The sequence below is a fragment of the Theropithecus gelada genome, chromosome 1 (genome assembly GCF_003255815.1).
Source record: "Theropithecus gelada isolate Dixy chromosome 1, Tgel_1.0, whole genome shotgun sequence".
NCBI classification, from domain to species: Eukaryota; Metazoa; Chordata; class Mammalia; order Primates; family Cercopithecidae; genus Theropithecus; species Theropithecus gelada.
The window spans coordinates 183,498,728-183,517,467 of record NC_037668.1 but is presented as its reverse complement, the minus strand read 5'-3'; the positions used below and the strand labels follow the sequence as shown (position 1 = coordinate 183,517,467).

General features: G+C 38.5%; 1 protein-coding gene across 1 annotated transcript in view; it reads left to right on the top strand.

Annotated features, from left to right (window-relative positions):
• The window catches only part of RGSL1 (regulator of G protein signaling like 1), a 101,210-nt gene that overhangs the window by 52,978 nt on the left and 29,492 nt on the right, over positions 1 to 18,740 (top strand). Inside the window, exons 10-13 of the mRNA XM_025353640.1 lie at positions 8,149 to 8,254; positions 13,686 to 13,879; positions 16,324 to 16,441; positions 16,864 to 16,984. Of these exons, the coding sequence (XP_025209425.1) occupies positions 8,149 to 8,254; positions 13,686 to 13,879; positions 16,324 to 16,441; positions 16,864 to 16,984 (539 nt within the window). The remainder of the gene's footprint in view (positions 1 to 8,148; positions 8,255 to 13,685; positions 13,880 to 16,323; positions 16,442 to 16,863; positions 16,985 to 18,740) is intronic.

Sequence of the window (18,740 nt, the reverse complement as noted above, 5' to 3'; positions counted from 1 at the left end):
TTTTTTTTTTTTTTTTTTTTTTGAGACAGAGTCTCGCTCTGTTGCTCAGATGAGAATGCAATGGCATGATCTTGGCTCACTGCAACCTTCACCTCCTGGGTTCAAATGATTCTCCTGCCTCAGCCTCCTGAGTAGCTAGGATTACAGGCACCTGCCATCATGCCCGGCTAATTTTTGTATTTTTGTAGAGATGGTGTTTTACCATGTTAGCCAGTCTGGTCTTGAACTCCTGACCTCAGGTGATCCACCCACCTCGGCCTCCCAAAGTGCTGGGATTACAGGCGTGAGTTACCATGCCCAGCCTGCAGTGGGATTTTCATTAAATCCCTGGTGTATCATGGATAGCTTGCTGTAATTGAGAGGCTTGGTCCTCGTCCTACATAAGCCTTCCATTATGCATACCTGAAAGTGTCTCCTCTTCTAGTCTCCCATCTCATCACTGGCATCCCATTTAGGGTCATTCACTTGTACTGCTTCTCTTCCAGTTGGATGAAGTTTGCCCCCTTCCCTGATGCTATATGTGATACAAAGCTTATCCCCAAATCTCTCTGCCGCTTGCAGAGTGGCCTGCTTCTCAGTGTTCCTCAGGGTCCATTCAAAAGTAACATCACGTCTCTCCAGGAGAGTGCAAATATTTGGGTTAAATTCTGGAAAGCCTCTATATATCTGTCGGGGTCATCTGGAAACCTGCTAAGATCCCCCTTAATTTGCTTCAAGTCCTGTAGAGAGAAGGGGACTTGGATCTTATTAAAACCAAATTCACCAGGCATCTGCTGGAGGGTAAGAGTGAGACTGGGGGTCTACAGGGAGGACTTCTAGGAGGGGGCAAGCATGAGACTGAAGCAGGATAGGACCTTTTCTACAGAAAAGGTCCAACCGCCAGATGGTGTCAAAATGAATGGTTCCTTCCTGAGACCAAGCCAATCCTTCATAATTTGGCCAAACTTTTGTGCAGAGGGATATGAGGCATTTTTTCCTCCAGATTCTGAGGGTCAAAGCAGTCCCAGAGGTTCAGGATACACTCCAGAGGAGTATAAGCTGGGGGTGGTGAAGAGAGCAGGTTGCCCATTTTGAAAGACAGGAAACTAGAAGTGTTCCTCATTTCCTTTCCTTCTTTCAGTGAAAACTCAGGATGTGAGGGAGAGAGAAAACAGGGAGTCCTCCTTTCTCTTCCATCTTTTCGTCCCTGAGTCCCAGTAACCACGGCAGGCGCCACCCATGAGTGTCACTGAGTCCCAGTAACCATGGCAGGCGCCACCCATGGGTGTCACTGCAGCCTGCACCCATGAAGCAGGGAGGGCCTAGAGAATAGGAATTGTCTGCATTCACTTATGTCTCCATCCCACTACTGTTGGCAACTTTGGGTTCCCTGGTTCTTATCTATGCCATGGAGCATGGCCTCCTTTCATGAAGCAGGGATTTAGTCGGCAGGAATTGGTCTTGCCCATTTACATTGTGCCTGTTGCCTGGCTTTGAATCCCTCAGATCTGGTTTTCCTTTCTAGGGCCGCAACCTGGAGCCTGGAATCGAGTTTGGGACAAAAAAACTATTTCAGAGGCTGCATGGATCTGTTTAAGTCTCAAATGGGCCCTGGTGAATTTGCAGTTATCAGTCAACAGGGGTTGCTCCTCCCTATCATAAGCAGAGTGCATGGGGGAAGGAAAGAAAAGAAAAGAAAACAGTTTAAAGTACTAACAAAAAAAAAAGGAAAAGAGAGACAGAGAGAGAGACAGAGGGGGTGGAGGGAGAACTTCTTGCTTTGAGCAAATGAGTTCCTTTAATTATTGTATCTTTCCCCCAGTTTAGACCAGTGAGGATCCTTCAGCCATGGGGGGAATGGCTCTGCTGGCACGGCAAACAGGAGGCACTGGCCAGCTGCCTATGCAGGGTCCCAGCGGCAGCCGTGGTTTTTTTCTACCCCCGCCCCGCCCCCGCACCCGTGGCCATTGGGCGCAGCCGGTACATGCTGCAGACTCGCCCAGGTGCCCTAGCCAGAAGGGGAGGGGATAAGGAGAGGAGCCACTGTGCGTGGGACCCTGTGGCCATGGGTTGGGCTTCAGGGTCGCACCAAACAGAAACCACATCGTTCTGAATTGTACCTCTGATGGCTGGGCCAAATGCTCATTCTATTTAATGTCATTGCCACAGTCTGTAGCAAAATCCTTTACATTATAAAAGAAGAGATAGGAGCCATTTCCAACCGTGAAAGAAGAGAGAGCACAGCAAAGTCCAGGTATCCTGGCTGATGGAGTTCAGTCTTGGAGTCTTCCAGCAACAAATGATGCCTTTGTTGCCCCAGGGATTTACTTCAGTCCTCTGTGATGGCTAGGCCTCCGTGAAGGGAAACAGCCAATATTCCTTTACCCACAGGAAAGAGAGAGGTGGCAGGCCAGAAGGCAACATTTGGGCACAAAACCAGAAATGCCTGTTCCCATTTAGGGTCGTGGGTTTCCAGGCTTGGGAGTGGGCCCTTTGCCAGGGAACTGCTCTCTTCTACCCAGTATTTCCCGTCTCTATCTCCTGTCCATATCATCTGTATGGGTGAAGTGAATTTCTTGCAGGTAGCATATAGTTGGGTATTGTTTCTTTATCCGTTTAGCCACTCTCTACCTTTTAATTGCAGGATTTAGCTCATTTACACTCAGTGTTATCAATAAGTAAGGACTTACTACTGCCGTTTTGTTGCTTATTTTTCTGGTTGTTTTACAACTCCTTTCTTCCTTTTTTCCTTTCTTACTGTCTTTCTTTGTGGTGAAGTGATTTTCTCTTGTAGTATGTTTTAATTTGTTGCATTTGATTTTTAGTGAATGTATTATAGATTTTTGCATTGTGGTTACCATAAGGCTTACAAAAAACATCTTATAGATATGTTATTTTATAAAGAAGTTAATCTATCTTAGATCGTAAAGAATAAAAACAAGGAAAATATTTTTTTAAAGCTTTTACACTTTAACTCCATCCCTACCACAGTTTGACTTCAGTTATCTTAATTTACTTATTACCAATGTTTTAACAGTTTCTGTAGCTGTTATCATTTTTGATAGTTTTGCCTTTTGGGTTCATACTAAGTTATGAGTGGGTTGAACACCACAATTATAGTAGTAAAGTATTCTGGGTTTGTCTGTGTACTTAATTTTATCAGTGCGTTTCATACCTTCAAATGTTTTTTCATTTGTTTGCTTTTTTAAGTTTTCTTTTCATGTTAGTGTTTTTTTCTTTCAGATCAAAGAATTCCCTTTAGTGCTTCTTGTAAAACGAGTCTAGTGTTAGTGAATTCTTTCAGCTTTTGTTTGTCTAGGGAAGACTTTACCTCTCCTTTATAGTTGAAGGATAACTTTTCCAGATACAACATTCTTGCATGGCAGTGTTTTTCTTTCAGCACTTTGAAAATCTTGTTCAACTTCCTGCTGGTCTGTATTATTTCTATTGAGAAGTCTGTTACTAGATGAACTGGAGGTCTCTTATATGCTATTTGCCTCTTTTCTATTTCTGGTTTTTATTTATTTATTTTTTTGTATTTTTCTCTCTGTCCTTGACTTTTAGGTGTTTGATTATTATAGTCCTTGGGGTAGTCTTATTTGGGTCAAATCTGTTTGGTGTTCTCTGACCTTCCTGTACCTGGATATTTATCTCTTTCTCAAGTTTTGCAAAGTTTTCAATATTGTTTTTTAAATAAATCTTCTATCCCTTGCTCTTGCTCAAGTCCTTCTCAAACACCAGTAATTCAATTTTCTCTTTTGAAATTACTTTCTATATCTTGTAGGCAAACTTTGTTGATTTTTATATTTTTTCTTTTTTCTCCTCTGACTGTGTATTTAAAATAGACTGTCTTCAAACTCACTGGTTCTTTCCTCTCCTTGATCCATTTTGCTTTGAGAGCCTCTAATGAATTTTTCAGTTCAGCAAATGTATTTCTAAGTCCCAAGATTTCTGTTTAGTTTCTTTTATTATTTCAACTTCTTTGTTAAATTTCTTCAATGGATTTCTGAATTGTTTTTCTGTGTTATCTTGGAGATCACTGAGTTTTCTTAAAACTGCTATTTTGAATTCTTGGTCAGAGAGCTCACATATCACCATCTCCTTAGTGTTATTTTCAGGTTCCTTGTTTTGGTCCTGGGAAAGGAAGATTGTGGTTCTCTGTTTGCTCTTGTTTCTTGTGGGTCTACATATGTGTCTTTGCATTAAAGGGTTATTTATTCCAGTCTTCTCTGTCTGGCTTGTTTTGTTTTTTATTGAATATATTTGCTTAGAGGATTTTTTTTGTTGCTTGTTTATTTGTTTTGATATGGAGTTTTGTTCTATCACCCAGACTGAAGTGCAGTGGTACAAACATGGCTCACTGCAATCTCAAGTTCCTGGGCTCAAGTGATCCTCCTGCCTCCACCCCCCAAGTAGCTGGGACTACAGGCAAGCACCACTATACCCAGCTAATTTTTTTTTTTAAATAGAGATAAGGTCTCACCATGTTGCCCAAGCTGACCTGCTAGGTCACAGCCTCCTTTTCAGCTCTAGGAGGTATCTAAACCTCAGAATTGCCTCAGTTCTAGTAAAGGATTGGAGCACTGCTCTTCCCAAATGGAGGGGATCCCAAAGGGAATATCCTGGCAGTGTGGGAAGGCTAGTTAGGGGTTTGTGCCTATGGGACCTGTGGGACAAACCTCCTACAGTGTGATGTTGCTGAACAATCACTCTAATTTGATGTCTCCTTTGACTGATTTATAGAGCAGAGTTTCCAGAACTGGGGATGGTGGTCCCACCTCCCCGCTTTGCCTGTCCTCAGGAACAAATTTCCCTTCAGGCACTCTGAGTTCTTCCCATGAAGATGTTTCCCCTGCCAGAAAACCCAAGATGGTGGAGAAGCTGGTTTTAAACCTCAATCTCACTTTTTCCATGGTAGAAACAGCAAGTTGGGGGAAAATTTTCCATGTACTTGTTGCTGGGCATAATGTGGGGAGGGGTGTCTCAGATACGGAAGTCCAATTCTCTTACCATCTGCTCAAAGTTTTTTCACTTCTCTGCATCCCTGGGAACTGTCTCATATTATATTTGAGTTCCAGGATATTTCTGGCAACAATCTTCGCATTGTCCATTTGTTTTTGTTTTTCTGGGTTGTGGTGGGTGGAGAGTGAAGCCAGCATCCTTCCATGCTGCCATTTTGGTACTCTATGTTACTATTTTCTATTTGTCCCTTCTGTTCTATATTTCTTTTTCTTTCCTTTTCATTTTCTTTTAGATTAAGATGGAGGGGTAGGTCAATAATTTCTGTATTTTTTCTCTAGTAATGTGTTTTCTTCTTCTTTTAGAGATTACCATATCGATTTCCAAATGCATCCCTGACATACCGGAGTTTGATGTAAACCAGTATTCCTAATGAATATGTATTATTGTTTTATGAGTCAATATTTATTTAGGCTAACTCACATATTTACCTTTTTCTTTCTTTTTCATTGATTTTTGCTCCCCCAAATTGCCATCTAGAAAATCTTTTTATGTCTAAAGAACACCCTTTGATATTTCTTTTAGTGTTCATCTGAAAAATGTCTTTATTTTGCTTTTATTTCTGAAGAATATAATTTCTGGATGTAGAATTCTTCTTGGAGTTGTTTCCTATTAACACTGAAAATGTTATCCCATTGTCTGTTGGCTTCCTTACTTCAATTTGAGGAGTCACCTGTCAGTTTTCATTGACATTGCTTAGTAGAAGAAAATAGTTCTTTTTTCCCCCTTTTCTTTACTATAATATGCCTCAGGTTTTATGCTGCTTGTAGCTTTGGAACTTCTGGACTAGATATCTTTTGTCAGTTTTAGGGAATTTTCAGTTATTATCTCTTTGTATTTTTCCTGCTCCATTCCATCTATCCTGATAATTTTATTTTACATATTTTTGACTTTTTAAGTGTATTTTGTATACTTTTTTCTGTATTTTTTTATTTTTCCTCCTCTGTGTGTTTCAGTCTGGATATGTCCTTTGCATCTAACTCCTAGTTCAACAATTTTCTCTTTAGTTGTGTATAATCTGTCATTCAACTTATCTGCTAGTTATTACTTTTCTTACTTGTAATCATTAAACTTTTTATTTCTAGAATTTCCATTTTTATAATAGTATTTATTTTGATATTTTCCTTTTTGTCTTATAATTACTTGAACTATACTAATAATAGTCACTTTAAAGTTCATATTTGAATTTTCAGTGCTTATTTCAAGTACCATTTCCCCCCTCCCTTGGTTTTTGGAGAAGTCTTTTAAAATATCTTGTTATTTCTGCTTGATTTACGAACATCATTGATGAAAATTTGTAGAGCCAGTTTGAACCTTGGGATGAAGTTATTTTCCTCCAGAGAGGATTTTTACTTCTGACATACACTAAACTATTAGCATCCAAATAACTTTAATTTACCCAGGGATTAAGTTGTTTCAAAGCTAGTTCTCATTCCCTTGATGATGAGCTGTTTCTTGTTTTCTTTACTTTTTGGAGTTCCAACTGAAAGCTTGGGGTGTTTATCAGGGCCTTTTCTCCTTTGCTGTTTTGTAATTTTTGCCCCCTTTGCCCTGAGAATCTGCCAAAAGCTCTGCTAAATTCCCCATTAGCAATTTGTTTACATAATTGTCAAATGTCTTAAGAATAAAAGCTATGTCCAATGTTTAGCCCATTTGCTAAAGACCTATGGCTTTGTCTTATGTCCCATTGTGACTTTAACACTGTAAATGTCTTTAGGGTGGCGAAAGTATTGTTATAAACTGACTTCCTGGTTTTTAGCATCCTCATTGTTTCTAACCTCTATATATTGTCTTAATTTTTTATAAATTTACTTTCACTTTGAAAGCATATTATTTTTATCCAGTATTTCTAGGTGTTTTGTATTGGGAGGGTTTTTGTTTTGTTTCATTTTTATTTTATATCTGGTCTTCCATAGTCTAGATTTTATTTTTTCACTTAGTTGCATTTGTTTAGATCCAACATATATTTCTATTGCTTTTAATACTTTTTGTATGCTTTCTGAAGGTATTGCCAAGCTACACACAAATTTCCTGTGTGGGTACATTCTATTTAAAAATTGTTTTAAAACAATGACTATATAACTAGGTCATGTTCTGCTTTCTATAAGTCAGATGAGTAACACACCATCTATGCCTTTGATGAGTTCATAGTCTATGTTTCCTTCTATAAAGGGCACTTATAATACTGAAATTCATGAAATCTATTGTTCTTCAATAATAATGTTTTGTTTTTATTATTTAAAATTGTTTTTATAGACAGAGTCTTACCCTGTTGACCTGGCTGAAATGCAATGGTGTCATCATAGCTCACTGCAGCCTCAAACTCCTGGGCTCAACTGATCTTCTTGCCTGAGCCTTCCAAGTAGCTAGGACTGCAGGTGCACACAACCACACCCAGTTAATTAGAGATGGGGTCTCACTGTGTTGTCCAGACTGATTTTAATATCCCAGCCTCAAGTGATCCTCCCACTTTGGCTTCCCAAAGTGCTGGGATTATAGGTATGAGCCACTGTGCCCAGACAATAATGATGTTTTGATATATGTGAGAGAATAATGGTTTCTAAATGGCAATACGGAACCAGACACCCATTCTGAACTTGTATGGTATGCTAGAATATCATTTGAGAAGCTTACAGGGGAAGCAGCATCCTTGGGAAAGAAAATGGTTTTTATTAAAACAAGAAGATGGAGGGAACTCTTAAAGAAGAAGTCAACAATCTGTGAAAGTTTGCTTATTACAAAGCAGAGATTCCAGGGGACAAGTGGAAAGATTTAGGGTAGGACAATAGAAGTGTCAAGGAAGACAGAATGTCATGTGGAGTATGGTCTAGTAAAAACAGCTGATCGGAGGAGGCCTGACATTTGGCATTAACTAATGTAACGAGGAGAGAGACAGTCTCTCTGAGGAAGGTGGGCGCTAGACCTAAAGGCCAACATACTTAGGTAACATAACCGGGACTGATGTTCATGTCAGGGGTATCAGTCATCCCTAAGTCTGTTCTTAACACTAATGACCTGAGATGGCAGCAGTTGTGGGGACAGTGGTTTTTTCACATGAACTTAATGTCTGAAAAATGTCCTTGCTACTTTTTCTCTTTTCATTGCTTATAATATAGTGTTCTCCAACTTAGTGATTTTTTTTTCTTTTAGATTTTAAAGTGGAAATTATCAAGGAACCAAAGATATTTTCACGCTCAAATAGGAAAATGTCCTTCCTCAAAAAAGCTCTTGTAAGGAAGCCATCAATGAGACCCAGGTGAGATATAGAATCTGGCTACAGCCACATCTTCAGGCACATGCTTTTGAAAAATCTCAATATGTCTAATGGTAAACTTATCTCTCTATGTGTAGGTTTTCAGACCCTTTTCCATATACAATACATAAGGCACAGATACTCTTGGTATTTTAAATCTTTTATTTTCTAAAATCAGCACTATGTAATGTATATATGTTATACAATAACTTTTCAAACTTAAACCATCATAGACATCTCATGTCAGTATGTGCAGATCTACCTCCTTCCATGAGTGTACTATAACTTATATAGACATTTACATTGTCTTTAATTTTTTAATTGCTATAAACAGTATCACAATAAACATCTTTGTCCCTGTTTCTTTGCCTATTTGTGTCTTCTGGATTATGTACTGCTGTAGTAGCCTCCTAACTGGTTCCTTACTTCTTGTCTCTCTCCACTTATAATCAATCTGAGAATCAAACTCTGATAAGGTCCCACACTAGGCAAAGACCCTGTGGCCTTTTCTTTCAGGAGTGCCCACCCACCTTTCTGTCCATGTACCTCAGCATAAGTGCCACCTATACATAAAAATTTCTCCAAATATTATGTTTGCTATAACTTCCTTCTCTTCTGAAACCCTAAATGTCTAAAGTACAGTATCAAGCATTTATATGTACTACTTTTTACTGATCTTTACTTTTTAGGTATGTTTTCCAACTTCTTGACTTGACCATAATTTTCTTGTGGGCCATGGCATTCACTTACTCATGTATTCATTTTCATTCAGTTACTATCTATTATCTGTCATGGCTAGCTATATGAAAGGTCCTCTTCTAGATGAGGATATGGTAGAACATACACATTTGCTAGTCAAAATCTCTGGCGGAATATTTTGCATAGAAACACTCCCACAAAACATTTTCTTTTTTTAATTAATTTGTTTTTCTTGAGACAGAGTCTTACTTTTTGTGTCCCAGCTGGAGTGCAGTGACTCAATCACAGCTCACTGCAGCGTCAACATCCCTGGGCTCAAGTGATCCACCTGCTTCAGACTACAGGCACATGCCACCATGCCTGGCTTTTTTTTTTTTTTTTTTTTTTTTTTTGGTAGAGACTGGGTCTTGCCATGTTGCCCAGGTTGGTCTCAAACTCCTGGACTCAAGTGATCCTCCCACCTCAGCCTTCCAAAGTGCTGAGATTACAGGTATTTGGACCCAGCCAAGAATGTTTTCCTTTATTGATGACATTCATTGAGGGTGATAAGTCTTTTGTCTCATCTAACCACTGTAGATAGATCTTCCTCCCTTTCAGCAACTGAAATTATTCTCTGAGGTTCAATCATTTGTTGTTTTTGCTTTTCCAATTTGTTCTAGTCACTGATCTCCAGTATGTCTATAGAAATACTTAGTTTTCAATTTCGTTAAGCATGAATACCACGGAAGTCTTAAATCACGTATCTGTAAGATCACTGAGTCCTAGAAGACATATCAGGGTCATATCGTCTAGTTTCGTGACTTCAGTTAAGACCAAGCAGAATAGCTCACAGATACCACAGCTGCAATTCTCTTAAACCTTTTCCCTATCCCTTATTCAATAAGTAAATGGCTATTGATTATATACTGTATTCTAGACACTCTGAGTTCTAATGATGTAAAAATAAGACATAGTCCTTGCTCTTAATCTAATTATGTAACTAAAGAAAATGCAAGGCTGACCTTAAAATGTCATGATACAATATTAGCTAATTACTATGGGAGTGAAAGGAGAGAGAAATTTTGAGTGAGGATCAGGAAAAGTTAGAATATCAGAAGATGCTCAGAATAGCATGTACAAATTCAATTGCAAAGAAATTAGAGTATTTTGTAGGTAGGGATAAACCCTACTCAAAGGTGAAGATAAAACACAAAGCTATAAATTCATGAATATAAATGTAATATTCAAAGACTTGAAAATAGTCCAGTGATGTTGAAGTATAGAGTGCATGTGGCGAGGGGACATAAAACATAAAAAGCCAAATTGAGACCAAATAATTAGAAAAAGGTATTGGGTAGATTATTAAAGAATTTGCGTTGATTAAATGGCAATGACGGTATTCTTTGGGGTTTGCTGGAGCAGTGGGTGGCAGAAATATCTACTATATAGAGTTTTAAAATATTACTCTGACAGAAATGAGAGTATAAGGAGTCAGACATCCAGAGGTTGAAGGCAGAGATAATGTAGTTGGAAGGTCTTTGCAGTGTTCAGGAAAATGATAAAGATTTGAGGTAAACAGTGGAAGTAGAAATGGAAGGGAAAATACAGATGTACAAAGCAATGAAGGGAGAAAATCAGACTTCTGGAATGGTAGAGCAAGAACCTTGTAAGTAGTCTCTCCATAAAAGTAAAACTGGGAAAACCTGTCAAAAAGAATTTCAGAACTCTGTAAATTAACTGAAGGCATATAACAAATAAAAAATTGCTCATCCAAGAAAACTACCAAACCTCAGTAAGAATAGTGTAATCTGTGCCATTTTAACTTGTAATCACTCAGATCACCAACAAGCTTCATAGTCATGAGTACCAGCCATCTTGCTGCCAGCAGAGGGTACTGATATGGTCTGGAGCTCCACAAAAAAGCCAATGACCAGGAGCACTGTCAAAACCAATAGTAAGCCTCATGGCCCAAAAATTGGGAGGCCACTATCATAGCCACTTAAGGCAGTGATACTAGTTCGGCAAGCAGTAAAACATTTAAAAGTAAAAAAGGGAAATCTGGGAGCAAGATATTCCCAAGGGACTGTGCAAATGCTGTGCAGACGCTCAAGAGAGACCAAAGAGGAACCCAGTTATCTATTTATCATTGGGTTATCATGAGGCCCTGAAAACTAGTATATAAAAGAAAATTAAGAATTAAAAAGAGAAAAAACTGAGCAGACACTTTAGTAGCCACACACTTCAGGGGAGATATACGCCACAGAACTAGCCCAAGTAAGACATTTAACAAAAAAAACAAAATATAAAAAGCAAACAAAACCATCGACAGCAGCAACCTTTGGTGGATGAGGGATGGGGTGTAAATTCGGACTCCAGGGTTGCGATAATATATTATCCCAAATTCAACTTTAAACAAAAAATTATAAGACACACACACAAACAAAATCCCAGGAAAGTGTGGTCCATCCACAGGGAGAATAAAGACAGTCAACAGAAACTCTCTCTAGGGTAATTCAGACGTTGGACTAAAGACTTCCAAGCAATAGGTTCAAAAACTAAAGAAAATCATGTCTAAAGAATTAAAGGAAAGTATGATGATAATTAATCAAATATAGAATATCAATAATGAGATAGAAATTATAAAATATAATGAAAAAATCTGGAGTTGAAAAGTACATAACGGAAATGAAAAATTTACTGGAGGCAATCAATAACAGATTTAAGTTGACAAGAGTCATAGAGATCCACACATAAACACATCATAATCAAACTGTTGAAATATAAAGACAGAAAAATCTTCAGTGCTGCAGGAGAAAAAGAACATATATTCAATGGAACTACAGCAAGATTAAAGTTTATTTCACATTAGAAACAATGATACCAAAAGTAGTGAGATTATATATTTAAACTAAACTCAAAGAAAATTAATAATAACTGCTAGTGTGTAGTACATAAAATAAAGAGAAAAACATAGAAAATCCAGGTAAATAAGTTAATTCTTTGTAGAGATCAATAAAATTGTTCAACTGTAAGATGTATTGACCAGGGGAAAAAAGATGACACAGATAATCAAAATCTGAGTTTAAAGAGGGCATATAATCACTGCCCTGCAGAAATTAATAAGATTGTAAGGAAACACAAGAAACAAACTAGGCAACTTAGATGCAATATATAAATTTCTAGAAACACCAAAATCATTGAAGTAATCTAGCTACTTTTCAAGGAAAAGTAGAAAATGTTAATAAATCTATAATAAGAAAAAAATCAAATTAGTAATTTAAAATTTTCTCACATAGAAACACTCAGGCACAAACAGCTTCACTGGAGAACTCTATGAAATATTTAAAGGATAAATAATGTCAATATTCCATGAACTCTTTGAGGAAACAGAGAAAGAAGGAACACTTGCTAACTTTTCTATGAAGCCAGTATTTTCCTGATCCCAAAGCCAGACCAAAGACGTCATAAGAAAAGAAAACCACAGACCAATACTCCCTCTAGTTTCTAATGAAAACCTTCAATACAATATTATCAAATCAAATTCAGCAATATATAAAAAAGATCAGTGGACAGGCATGGTGGCTCATGCCTATAATCTCAGCACTATGGGAAGCCGAGGTGGGCAGATTGCTTGAGCTCAGGAGTTTAACACAAGCCTGGGCAACATGGTGAAACTCCATCTCTAAAAAAAAAAAGCAAACATTATTAGCGGGGAATGGTGGTGCACGCCTGTAGTTACAGCTACCTGGGGGCTAAGCGGGGAGATCACTTGAGCCTGGGAGGTCAAGGCTGCAGTGAGCTGTATTCATGTCACTGTACTCCAGCCTGGGTTACCAAGTGGAATTTATCCTAGGAATACAAGGAATGCAAAAACCAGTTAATACACCACATTAATAAAATAAGGGGGGGAGAAATTCACATGAATATCTCAGTTGATGTAGAAAAAAAGGCTTTTACAAAATCCAACATACACGTGTGACTTTTAAAACTCTTAATAAAATTAGAATAGAAGGGAATTATCTCATTCTGATAAAGGGCATCTATTAAAAATCTACGGCTAACATTATACTTAATGAAATAGGTGTATAAAGGAAGAAGTTGTTGGTCAAGATGTGGGTGTATGTAGAGAGGTTTAAATAATAACTATAACATAAAGATGAAGTTTGATGTGGGCAGTTGAAATGTAGAAGTGGAGCTCATGGGAACTGGAGATATAAATTCACTATATCAATAAAATTTAAAATCACTTCCTCATATCAATAAAAATTGAAATCACAGAGGAGGCACAGATTACCCAGGAAAAACCATAAAGCAAAAGAATAGAGGATTAAGGATGAAACATTAGGGGCACCTTTATTCGAGGAGCAGTGAAAGAAGAAATCAGCAAAGAAAATTTAGAATCATTAATTGAAAACTGCTAATCATGCTCCACCTCACAGAAATGACTGCTAATTAGGAGTTGTTTTGAATCCATAATGTAAAAAGAGAATTCCCTTGAAAAAATTGTCCCCGTTAAAATATCTACCTTCATCTTCCATTGGGAAGGAAGATATTGGACCAAGCTTAGAAACGGTTCATAAAAGTTCAAGTTAATCACCAAAGAAATAGACAGATTTAGCCAATTCATCCACAATGCTCTTCACATATGGCTAAAGGTCCTATAGCCTGGGCAATGCCCTTCCACATTTTCTAATTGAAACAGAATCCAGAATCATCATTCCTTTCTCTCTACCAAAGATGCTTTCTTGTTTTCCAGAAACTTGACAGAAGTCCTCTTAAATACACAGCACTTGGAGTTCTTCAGGGAGTTCCTCAAAGAACGGAAGGCTGAAAGCCCATTGCAATTCCTCATAGCTGTACAGAAGATCAGTATGGAGACCAGTGAAAAGATTTGCAAGTCTCTCATAGAAAACGTAATCAAGACTTTCTTCCAAGGCCAACTCTCTCCTGGTATGCATCCTCTTCTGATCCTGTTTTCTCTCTCTCTTTAGTGTCTTAAGAGAATAGCCTGTCTCGTGTGAACCCCCAGAGAGAGTGGTACAGAGCAGCAGCCACATGGGGCAATATTAAGACAGATTAAGAGGGAAGGCAAAAGCAGAGAACAGTAAAAATAAATCCAAAGTCTTAATACAAGTTGTATTACTCTGTTCTCACACTGCTGTGAAGAAATTCCTGAGACTGGGTAATTTATAAAGAAAAGAGGATTGACTGACTCACAGTTCCACATGGCTGGGGAGGCCTCAGGAAACTTACAATCATGGCAGAAGGCACTTCTTCATGGAGCAGCAAGAGAGAGAATGAGTGCCAAATGAAGGGGGAAGCCCCTAGTAAAATCATCAGATCTCATGAGAACTCACTCACTATCATGAGAACAGCATGGGGGAAATCATCCTTATGATTCAATTATCTCCACCTGGTCCTGCCCTTGACACGTGGGGATTATTACAATTCAAGGCAAGATTTGGATGGGGTACACAGAGCCAAACCACATCACTCCACCCCTAGCCCCTCCCAAATCTCATGTTCTCACATTTCAAAACACAATCATGCCCTTCCAACATTCCCCCAAAGTCTTAACTCATTCCAGCATTAAGTCCAAGTCCAAAGTCTCATCTGAGATAAGGCAAGTCCCTTCTGCCTATGAGCCTGTAAAATCAAAAGCAACTTAGTTACTTCTAGAAACAATGGAGATACAGGCATTGGGTTAATACACCCATTCCAAATGAGAGAAATTGGCTTAAACAAAGGAACTCAGTTCCCATGCAAGTCCAGAATCCAGTAGGGCAGTCATTAAACCTTAAAGTTCCAAAATGATTTCCTTTGACTTCATATCTCACATCCAGGTCACACTGATACAATAGGTGGGCTCCCACAGCCTTGGGCAGCTCCACTCTTGTGGCTCTGCAGGGTGCAGCCCAACTCCCAGTACCAATTTACTGTATTAGTCTATTCTCATACTGCTATGAAGAAATACCTGAGACTGGGTAATTTATAAAGAAAAGAGGTTTAATTGACTCACAGTTCCACATGGCTGGGGAGGCCTCAGGAAACTTTCAGTCATGGTGGAAAGCACCTCTTTACAGGGTGGCAAGAGAGAGAATGAGTGCCCAGCGAAGGGGGAAGCCCTTGTAAAACCATCAGATCTCATGAGAACTCACCCACTATCACTGAAACAGCATGAGGGAAATCACCCCCGTGATTCAATTATCTCCACCTGGTCCTGCCCTTGACACATGGGGATTATTACAATTCAAGGTGAGATTTAGGTGGGGACACAGAGTCAAACTATATCGCTAGTAAAAGGAGCCAAGTCTAAGATACTTTCACATGTATCCTCTCATTTCATTTAATTTTATTTAATTCTAAAAATAGAATTTTATTTAATCCCTGTAATATAGGGATAGGCAGCTCCACTTTACTAATGAAGAAAAGGAAACGCAGAAAAGTTAACTAGCTTGTACACTTGGTAGAACTTGAATTCAAATTCAAGTCATTTGACCGTTAAACCAACTAGCCTGAAGTTAGATACAAAAAGCAAGAGTTAACTGCCTGCAAAGGTGGAGTATCCACCACCCATGAACTGTGAAGAGAGTTGTACTGGGAAGGAGAACTGTATGCCTGAAAATCTTTGTTTCATAAGTTGTGTCTTATATTGTTTCCTAAGGTGGGAGGGTAAATATGGTAAATAAAATCTTGTCTAAAAGCAGAAATTGCAAGTAATGCAAAGCAGTGAAGATAAAGCCTGCTGTTTTGTCACAGATGGTATTTTCGTGTGTTTGGTTTTTGCTTGTAGTAAACCAAGATAAGAAAATAAATTTTTATGAATATAGAAAATATAGAAAAATAGGTCAAATTAGCAAATCTTTATTTGTAAGCAATATTTATTTGTTGATCTCAGGATGTTGAGATCTGTACAATATTTTGAATGAGCTAGAAGAGGAAGAGCGTCCACATCCTATCTTTGATTATTTTCAAGTCTCATTAATGAACACAAGTTTCTGAACAACTGGAGAACCATACTGCCCTCACAATACTTACCTGGAATCTTGGATTCCCCATCTGCCCAGCAATCTAACTGTAATCCTTCTACTCTCTCTCTAAATCCGAATTTTTCAAACCAGCTGCAGAAATAAGTCCTTTGAAAATTTCTTTCCCCTTAAGCACTCATCCTCAAAATTTGAATGAAACTAAATGAGGAAAAGCTTTTGGTTTACAAATGCATTTGCACATAACATTTCAAATACGCTTTGGAGATTTTCAAACAAACTATGGCGGGATCAGAGTCTAGCCAGATTGAAAATGGGGGCTGTGAGACTCTAAGATAAAAAAACCACCAGCTATCTCAGAAATAGTAGATGAGGATTACGGCTTCTTTTCTCTCTTGCATTTTCTAGAAGAAATGCTGCAGTGTGATGCCCCTATTATCAAAGAAATCACTCCCACGCGTCATGTCACCACAACCACCCTATTAATTCTCCAGGGATATATTATGAAATCTATAGAAGAAAAGTGGTGAGTATATTCAATGAAGGAAAGGATTCTTCCTGGAGTTGCTCCTTGGCTTCTGAAAGCCATATTCATCAAGGGTTTCATAATCCATTTTCATAGTTCATTGCCAGAGCCTCTCTACAAAATAAAAAGTCAAACTTATCTTGAACTTTCCTACCTATCTACCTGACACACACACACACACACACACACACACACACATTTCTGTTCATTTGCATTAACAAGAAACAATACAGTGTTGCTCAGGAAGGTTTGGCTGACATTAACAAAGGTCTGATAGAGTAAGAAGATAATTTTTCAATAGTTTACCATTCCCCAATTACCACTGAGACTTCCTCTAGAGGCTGAGGTAGGTTTGCCTGGACCGTTATCTTTTATGTGCTAGATTTTTGTCCTGTTTGATATTCCTGATGTCTTTCTGGCAGGTTTAAAGATTATCAAGACCTGTTCCCACCTCGCCCTGAGGAGGTGGAAGTGCAAAGTGAAGTACAAGTTTCATCTAGGAAGCCCTCAAAGATAGTGTCAACTTACCTACAGGAATCCCAGGTTAGTGAAGAAGAAAGTGAAACAAGACATTAGAGACAAGAAAACCATCGTCTTGGGGGTAGGTTTTTAAATCCCCATTTTGCAAAGGAGGAATCTGAGACTCAAATTATTATACTAGGGATTTAAGAAGTCCCTCTCTTCTCTACCTGTGATTGGAATCAACTGAGTAATACGTACAGGGGTTGGACACATGGAGTTCTTCTAGTTGAAAGTTAGTGTGGAGGACATGGATTGGCAATGAAGCAAAGTGATTTTGCTGGTCCTCTGCACCCAAATTAAACTTACAAACCTAGTCACTGGTCTAACGGAACAACTTAGACCTCCACTTACCAGGGTGAGCCTCTTACTGTATAACAAAAGGTGAGCTTGAAACAGGTGTCTTGCAGACAAACAAACCAGAGAGAGAATGCAAAGTACTGAGAACACCATTTCCTTCTTTCAAACTATCTAGCTCATTCTTTGTCCTATGGGAGGACAGAAAAAAAGGAAGAAAGAGGAGACAGGAATGTTACTCAGGAAAGTCTCTATATGGTTTGAGAACAACAAAAAATACATGCCCTGTTAGAGAATCACTTGCTCACTGTGTTTTAGAGTTGGTCAGTATCAGAAAAATTTTAGCCCAGCTTGATCTGACTCCAAAGATCATTTTAAGATATCTCAGAAAATAATGCCTAAGTCCATTGATCCAGTACTCAGGGATGAAAATGTGTTACTCTTCTTTTTCTCCTCTGTATTTCCTCCATATATGAATAAACTCCATGTCAGGGCACCATGAATGGTCATATGGACTACTAAAAAGAATACAGTACCCAGAACCAGTGCACTTGGTTTAATTTCAGACCTTCCAGTTCTTAGAAAATAAGATAAAAGGAAACCAACATGTACTTAATACCTACTCTTTGTCAAGCATTGCATTGGGGTTTACATATAACCATTAAGTCTCACTGCAACCCTGAAGGGCTATTGTTTCTAGCTTACACATGGAGACATGGAGACATAGGTTAAGCAACCTGACCCAAATTACACAATTCGGTTCTGAGAAGCTGAGCTCCAGACTCAAACTTTTTGATCCCAAATTCAGTGCGTTTTATACTTCACTGCTTTCTGTCTAAAGCCATGCTTATGTTGTTTCCCTCTCTGTAGACTGAGATAACTGAACTAGTTAATCAACAAGAGTCTTTCTGGCTCTAAGTGTCAATTTCTTGAAGGACAAATGAAATGTACAGTGGTTCCTAGGTACCTATTAAAAAACAGATGAAGAAACTTATGAAATTCATGTGCGCGCGTGCGTGTGTGTGTGTGTGTGTGTATGTAGGTGTATGAGTGGGTGCAAATAATTATATTTTCTTTTTTAAATGCTTAGAAACGGTTTTGCTCATTTCCTTATTCCTTCAGTGTTTCCAAATTTGCCTGAGCCTTTGGTTCTTTATTTCTGTCCTCTTTTCTTCCAGTTTTTAGCTCTCACGCTCCCTCTCCCAATCACAGCATCTCACATCTTCACTGTTGAAAGGCTATGGTAGAAGGAGCATGGGCAAATGGCTCCAGTCTGTTGAAGCTGAAATCTTTCACCCACCAGCTACTTAATTACGGGCAGATTATACAAGCTCTCTAACCTGAGTTTCCTCACCTTTAAATTGGAGCTGAAAATTATTCCTTTATGGAGGTGTTGTGAGGATTAAATGGAATGAATGCCAAGTTTTGGCACACAGTAGACTCTCAGTGAACAGCAACTATACTAATGAACATGTTATACTCC